Genomic DNA, 8,356 nt, shown 5'->3' on the forward strand with positions numbered 1-8,356 from the left:
AATCAAAACTCATCTTCCACAACAACACTCCCATTCCCATTTTTCGCGCTTACAGACGACGCGATACTGTATCCCGCCAAATGGCGGCAAATCCGTTGAGTATGCCTTCATACAAGCTCGACTTCGAAACCCTAAAACCTTCATCTTTGTTTTTAAAACCCTCAGAACTTAGATTATCGAAAGATAAAAACAAGATCAAATGCGAGCTAAACAGCTTCGGAAACCCTCAAAAATGGAGTCTTGACCGCGTCTCTGAAACTGATCATCTCCATATAATTCAAAGCTCGATTTCTTCTTCTGTTCCAATGGTCACTACTATGTTAGATTCTTCTTCACAGAAGAGTTCAAAGAAGGTCTGCCTTTTCTACTGCGCGGAGACGAAATTGCTCGCGGAGAGAGTCGCTTTGGAGTCTGATTCGATTGAGCTTCGAAGCATAAGTTGGAGGTAGTGTTCTTATCGTTGTTCTTTCGTTGATTTGGTGTTTGAATTGTTAGTGTGTGAAGTTGAGAGTTTATTTATTCGATTATTGTTTCTTTGTGATGGATTGTGGAAGTGAAATCGAATCAAATGCGAATAATGTTTTAGTTTTTCGAACTCTGATGAGTATTCATGAACCAATTAATTGTGACTCTTCTGTAGTTTAGTTAGAAAAGTTTCTATTTTTCTTTTGTTCATCAGCTATTGAATGGTTGATCATAATAGTTCAATGAAATCTGACTAGTGTAGAGTGAAAGAATTAAAATCCCTGTATTTAACCTATGTGTTGTACTTTAATATGTTCGTGATGTGTGGTGAGAGATTTGGGATGAACTCCCAAGATGGGGTAGTATCTTTTAGAGCTTTGATCAAGAAGATGAGATTTGTGATGATTTCTTAGGTGATATTGGGTATGATTTTAATAGTGGCTGTTATAACGATTTTGAAGTTAACACCTTTTGTTATGGTTAAATAGCACCCCCAAATATAGTGTGGAATATCCTCGAAAAATGACCCCCCTCTTCCCCCCCCCGCCCGCGGCGCAAACACCTGGATGACTAAGTAAGGCCAGTTCTAGGCCTACTTCATGAATTCCGGATGCTCGCCGAAGTTTCCACATAGAATAGAGTTTCCAAAGGGGCGTAAGCGGGCTCATGCGGAGCGGCACTAAGCGGCGGTATAGGGAATGGTTTATGACGTCTACTAAAAGAGGGACGTGTGACGTCTCTTGATGGTTTTAGCGGGATCCATAAACCAACAACAGATTTAAAATCTTCAATGAGTGCCTTTTGGGTTAGTCTTCTTGCGGCGGGTAGCAGAGGACAAGGGGAATCTCACACGGAGGTAAGTATGATAGGTCTGCTACCACTTAAGCTGATCTCCACTTCCATGTAACACTCACTCTGTTTTGGGGTGTAAGGAGAGGTCATTTAAGGGATGGTTGTTTCAGAATACTTTGTTGTAACTAATGTAAAGTTGGAATTTGGAAGTTTCAGAAGTTGATGATTGTTTGAAAAATGTTGCCTTTGGTTTGTATTGGGGTGCAAGGAAAGAAAGAAGTGAATGTTTGAAGATGAGTATTGTGTCAAAGAGGAGGTCTTATAATGGATTATGGTCTCTTTTCTGCATTATGTTTCCATCCTTTAGGAGTGCATTGGTTTTTTTTGTTTTGTTTTTTTGTTTGTGGGAATCGCTATGTTTTCTCAGAGAAACTCTTTCTAGGCATGAACTCGAGTTAATGTGGGTTTTATTTTTGTATCACTAGTCACTACTGTGGTCAGGTTCCCTTTAGCTTTGCTCTTTTTGTGGGCTTCCTACTACATTCTTTTATTATACTTATCCATATAAAAGGTATTCAAAGAAGAATATAGTAGCATTTAGTGTGAACAATGGTGAAAAATCAAATATGCAATTCTTAATCAAATTTTAGTGAAGCTTAAATTATTGGAGAAGCAGTGAGGTCCATTATTGTTGTTCATTTGCTAATCATGGTTCTCCTGGAGTGGTTAAATGCAATACAAGCAAGAGCATAGTCTTTGCATGCCCTCTTTGTAAGTCAGTATTGAAGTCCTAAAGTAAGTGCTTGGTTTATGAATTGTGGAGGGAATTCACTCAATATTGTCTAACGTGTGAGCTGTGAGATGATGGAACCTACCTGGTTAGGAAGTGAAGCCTGTGAGTGGTAATAGCATAGACCTGGGATCAAAACCCTGGCTTTACCTATTTACCTATCAAGAGAAAAAAAGTTGTAGATTTCAACTGCCCCGGGTTTATTTGTACCCTATTCTTGTAGAGGTGAACAAGGTGACGACTTTCCTGTCTAGAGATTGTTACAGAGCGGTTTCGAGATTTTGGATATTATTCATGGTAGCTATTACAATAGTGTACATTTCTGCTTTTCTATATAGCATTTTAATTAGGCATAACCTGGTCACCAAGCAAAGGGACTAAGTTGTGTTTCAATAAAAGGCAATTTAAAAAATGCGAGGTCCTCTAATCTCATTGCATTTCTGTGTAGTTCCAATTTATAAAGTTAACCTTGGTTTTTCTGACAAATATATTCCATGATTTCCATCTAATGCTTTAGGACATTCGAGGATGGGTTCCCCAACTTATTCATTTCTAATGCTCATGGCATTCGTGGCCAACATGTAGCTTTTCTGGCATCATTTAGTTCTCCAGCAGTAATTTTTGAGCAACTTTCTGTTATATACGCATTGCCGAAGCTGTTCATCTCGTCATTTACACTTGTTCTTCCATTTTTCCCCACGGGCACTTCTGAGCGTGTGGAAGAAGAAGGAGACATTGCAACAGCATTCACTCTCGCTAGGATCTTATCAAATATACCAATTTCAAGGGGTGGACCCTCCAGTTTAGTGATTTTTGATATACATGCTCTGCAGGTTGGAGCCAGATGTTTGCTATTAACAGTGCTGTTAGTTATTTTCTCATGTTTCATTCAGTTACCAACTTCTTTGCTGTCTCATTGCTTTCAGGAGAGATTCTACTTTGGTGACAATGTTTTACCATGCTTTGAGAGTGGGATACCGCTACTTAAGAATAGGCTTCAGCAGCTCCCTGATTCTGACAATGTAAGATAGGTTCCGTTTGACCATTCACAATCCTCTGAGTAAAATAATGAGTTGTCATCCTACTTGGAAGGCATGGAATTTCAGAAATGACGTTGAGAGAGTTTTTTTTTTCTCTGAAAAGGAGTTTCGAAGCTGATGGTTTTCCCATGATCTCTTTTTGAGATCGTTATCTTAGATTTTTCATTTGAGTGTATACTTTTCTCGTGTTTAAACTGAAAGCCATTTCTCATGGAGACTTCTCTTGCTCCTAATAAGTTCTTTTGCTCGTGCTAATCAAGGATTAGATTTAGGTTTAATGTTATTTGAATTTAGCCTTGTGGCACTTTGAATAATTGAGCCTAGTATATGATTTTGTGGGATATCTAACATAGAAAAATGGGAACAAAATTACATGGAGAAACGAGTAACTGTATATTGGATAAAATCATGGGATTAACTGGAATAATTGGGAAATTAGTGATAATGGCAGAGTTGCTGCTGCTTAGTTTTTTTTTTTTTTTTCCTTCATTTAAAAATTTTAAAAATTATTTATTATGATTGTGTTGTTATTCTGCTCTTAGATATCCATTGCTTTTCCGGATGACGGTGCATGGAAACGATTCCATAAGCAGCTGCAGCATTTCCCGACAGTAATGTTCTTGATCTATCTTACAAGGATGTGGTACTTCAAATATTTCCATGTTGGTACTAGAGTTGCAAAATATCAGCAATAGCTGTTTGCACTTTGCTCAAACATGTTAATGTATCGTCATTTATTTTTTAATTTCTTTACATGTGGTGGCAATGGTGCCATGTAGATAAATACTATGGTTCTGATTTATATTCTATTTGAGCAAATTTGTTTTTTGTCCTGTCTATACTCTTGTGGGACATAGAGAGGAGTTTGTCTAACTCTTCATTTGACCATCCTGCGAAGGAGACCTACATTAAATATTGACTTGCTTGGACTGAGTATAACATAGATTTACATGTTACTTCAGCCATGTGGCACCTTTTTCCTGACCATTTCAAAGGAATGGTAAGATCAGACGGTTAGGATCATATGAGTAGGTTGATTTTTGCTGCAGGGGATCGTTCAAGGGGAGGACGACCCCCTTATCAGAAAAAAAAAAGAGGGGGGGGGGGGGGGGGAGGGGGGGAGGAGGGCCCCATCGAATGGAAAAGTGTAAATGCCATGTGTCCATGTCTTTTCTCCACCACCATCCCTGTCTTAAGTCACATTGACAAACAAGTCTGTTGTTTTATTGGGAGTTCTAGTTTTCCATTTCTTGAGTCTCATAATTTATTACATTGCATTTTAGATTATTTGTGGCAAAGTTCGGGAAGGCAACCAACGAATCGTACGCCTCAAGGAGGGTGACCCCAGAGGTCGTCATGTTGTGATCGTTGATGATCTTGTACAATCAGGTGGTACTCTGATTGAATGCCAGGTATAATGCTTCTTTGAGACAAGTCCATTTTTTTTTATTCTAGTGATTTTCTGTTCCTTCTATAGCTATTGCTCATGTACTCCATCAAAGGAAAACATGTGATTCTTAATGGAACAGTTATTTTTGAGTTCAGGAGACCTTGGGGTACTATTCAAGAAACCCTGGGGACGATCCATTGGTTTTGATCAACCATACACTTAAATGGTCGATTGGAACAATCTAACGTACAAATGGGCTAAGTGGAGTAGCTCAAGTTGAAGTTCACAATGCAATAAATGAGGTGAGATAAAGGAAAAACAAATGAAGAAAAGAGGGGAGTGAGGATGGTAATGGGATAGAGACAAAAATGTTTGTAAGGGGTCTATCATTAAAAATATTTTCAACACTCCAAACCATCCCCTCAGTAAAGAACAAACCCTTATATATGAAAACCTTAGTTGCTACCATTAATAGAAAGGATAAAAATATCTGAATACAAAGAAGGAAAAAGACAAATACCCCAGGAAGAATAGAGAAGACCCTAAGTTGCTCCTCATGGGTGTGCATTCTTTCCTCAACTATATTGGATATGTGACCTGTGTAGGTCTTTAAGTTACTGATCGTTTTATATCTTATATTTTCTTATATTTTCCCATTTCTAATTGCATCTGCGGTAAAAATTAATCACCAAATACTGTTCTCTTACCCTTCCACTTTTAAATCTTTTAGAAAGTTTTGGCTGCACATGGAGCAGCAAAAATCAGTGCTTATGTGACGCATGGGATCTTTCCCAATAGATCATGGGCACGGTTTCAACATGATAGTGGAGGTATGCATATAACTGCTTAGTTCTATTTTTACCCTCTAATCTAGTTACTTATAGTTTAATCCTTTTGTACAAGGGGCTTCTTTTCTTATTCCTTGGATCATGGTATTTATTTATGGGCATCTGTGGAACCTTTGAAAGACTATGGACGTTGTGGATGTATTCCCACTATCTTTTTGTTGAACAAAATAGTTTTTTTCTTTTTTCAAACTATTTGACTTTGAACCATTGTTCTAGCATCTCTTTTTAGGTATACATAATATTAGGAAGGGAACACATAAGTTTTATTTTCCTTCCTATTTGAAGGGTCCTATTGAAGAATAAATGAACTCCAAAATAAGGATTTGTTTGATACTTTTAGGATTCTTCCTCTATATGCACTATAATTAGAAGGCCCCTTGTTTTCCATCCAGCATTCATAAGGTAGACTTTTTTCCTTTTTCGAATGGTGGTAACAATGGATTACAGTTGAGAAACTTGAGAGGATCGGCTGAACAAACTTCAAACATTGGCTGTTGTGTGGAAGCATAACAAGAGCAAAAAAAGTAACTAAAGAACACAGGATTTACATGATTTGGCAAATTGCTAATGTTCACGGAGGAGAGGGAAATGAATCCACTATCAATGATGGTATTGCAAGCTCTCAAACCTCTGTAACCCTCGTAGCCACTGAAACTTTATGGAACAATCAAAAATAAAACTCACAAAACCCTAACCCAAAAATATGTATGGCCCTGTTTACTTCTGAATTAGACACTTCAAGCCCAAGCCCAACTTAGGAATACTAGACATCCCCCTACGTCAGCAACGGAAAATATTATATATTTAACTATACTAAAACTTAATGGATTAGACAACACTTTGGATGATGTGCTTTTCCTTGGTAAAAGACCTTAAAAAGAACTAACACAGCAGAAGATGCTGACCTAAGAGGTTCATAGTTAGTTCTTTGATGTCAAAATTGAAGATGAGTCCAGTTATGACAAGTTCAAGAATTTCAAGTCCTAATAACTAAAGATAAATGCTGAAAAATGATCATGTCCAACAAGTGGCATCCATTAGTGAGAAATTTTCATCACAGAAGGAAACAAGTTTTATTTTTTTCTTTCCTTTTTGGTTTCTTGATTATATAGCATCTCTTCATATATGTAATTTATTATGTTTTTAATATTTTGTTTCTTACTTTTAGGATTATTTATATCTATTGACATTGGAGCAAACCATTGTTTCCCCTAAGTGATAAGAGTTTTCTCTCGCTTGCCTAACCCAAAAGATCGTCATTTTTCGTCTTTTTTGTTCCTCCACTCTTGAAATAAGAATAACTGAAGTTCAATGGCTGCCCCCTCAAACCATATTGTCTAATTCCATTTATTTTCTTATTATTCAGGGTCTCCAGAGAATGGGCTGACCTACTTCTGGATCACAGACTCCTGCCCTTCGACTGTGAATGAGGTTAAGAACAGACAACCCTTTGAGGTCATCAGCCTTGCCGGTGCCATTGCAGCTGCCCTTCAGATATAACAGTAATCCATGTGCCAGCATCTCACATGCTGATTCCATGTCAAGGAAAATCTTTTCTTCTGTTTTCGTTTACACTCATAATTTTTAGAGATAGAAACTATGGAATAACTAGAATTCATTCATTTGTGTTCTGTTTTCGGTTTAGTGCAGATTTATTCAACCTTAGTTTTGGCCAATAAATAGGGGTATCAATCTAGGGAGAATGTACAAGTATTTGCCAACTTTCTTGTGGTTGGGCTTTTGACCTCTGTTTATCAGCAAATCTATATCACATGGGTTGCTTTTTTAACATTATTTATGTTCATCAACATCATTGTAATCGTACAAGACTAGTAATAAATGATACTAGATTGGAGGACCAATCTGATTTAGGCGTTCTATTTTATCTTGGGATGTTACTTTGTTATGGTTCGTATACTCAATCTCATGGTGTATTTTCTTACTACCTCCAATTTTATGTTGAACTTCCCACTTGGGTCTCTTAAATAGTTCTATATATGTTTATATCATCTCAAATAGTTTTTAAGAGTATAAGAAGAAAGGGATTCAAGTACTGAAAATATGATGGACTTTTGGTGGACGGACTTCACGCAAGTTGACATGGAAGTACATGACTTATTAAAAAATAAAAGTTTTTCTCTTGCCGGTTCTTTGCCTACATATATACTTTTTTTAGATTTCAAATCTTTAAAAGGATTGTTGGGCCCACATTGATTATCATATTGACAATCCAGTAACACAAGCATCTAGATTTCGTGAAAATATTCATATTTAAAAATATATATATAAAAAAAAATATTAAAAATAATTATTTTTCGAGTTTGATCCATGGTGTTTAAAATAGACGGCTATCAAACACCCACATTTAAAAATAAAATTCAACAGTGAAAAGTAACTTTTTTTTTATAAATATTTTAAAGTTCATATAATTTTATCCTCTACTATCCCATTTCATTGGATCATGATTTTGAATGTCACAAGGTAATCAAATTTGAAAGTTTCTTTTTTTCATTATGGGCAGCAGAGAGAACTCTTTTTTTTTTTTTTTTTTTTAAATAAGTGATATGTTACCATGTCAGCGTATGTCAAGTCCATCCACCAAAAATCCATACAATTATCAACACTTATTATTAATAGGCAGAGAAATGGATTTGACAATGGTCTAACTGACTGATTTGTCTTGAACTCAAGCTTAAATGTAGTTTTGAAAGATTATCAGAACTTGGGAGGCCCATTTGCTTAGGCTATGTTCAGTAACATTTCTAAAGTCTGGAAACTAAAAATCAAAATTAAGAGTTTCATCCAACGTCCCTCATTGTTGATTTAAAATTTTTGAATTTTGTTTTTGAAATTTGAAACAAAATAAACGAAAATAAAACTTCTGAAACTTGAATTTTAAAAGTGGGTCACCTCAATTTAGACTTTAGAAGTGTTAACAAACACTCTTAGTGTGGGAAAATTTATTGGATGAAATTTGATCCATAGAAGTGAATCTCCACTACTCCCTAGGAAATTTGACTGATCTCTAAGA

At 36.3% G+C, this 8,356-nt stretch overlaps 1 protein-coding gene across 4 annotated transcripts; it reads left to right on the top strand.

Moving 5' to 3' along the window:
* On the top strand, window positions 1-7,203 carry LOC147394792 (ribose-phosphate pyrophosphokinase 4-like). 4 transcript variants are annotated; one of them, XM_086453743.1, is made up of 7 exons: window positions 1-445; window positions 2,565-2,880; window positions 2,974-3,069; window positions 3,630-3,749; window positions 4,371-4,499; window positions 5,208-5,307; window positions 6,692-7,203. In XM_086453743.1, exons 1-7 carry the CDS (start codon window positions 81-83, stop codon window positions 6,823-6,825), a joined length of 1,260 nt encoding a protein of 419 aa, XP_086309869.1. In that variant the 5' UTR covers window positions 1-80; the 3' UTR covers window positions 6,826-7,203. The 4 variants fall into 4 exon arrangements, with proteins under 4 accessions (XP_086309869.1, XP_086309870.1, XP_086309871.1 ...); XM_086453744.1 differs by having other exon boundaries at window positions 3,630-3,698; XM_086453745.1 differs by lacking the exon at window positions 5,208-5,307.
* The last annotated feature ends 1,153 nt before the right edge of the window (window positions 7,204-8,356 follow it).

Source organism: Akebia trifoliata, chromosome 9 (assembly GCF_017979445.1).
Source record: "Akebia trifoliata isolate Shusen 1 chromosome 9, ASM1797944v1, whole genome shotgun sequence".
NCBI classification, from domain to species: Eukaryota; Viridiplantae; Streptophyta; class Magnoliopsida; order Ranunculales; family Lardizabalaceae; genus Akebia; species Akebia trifoliata.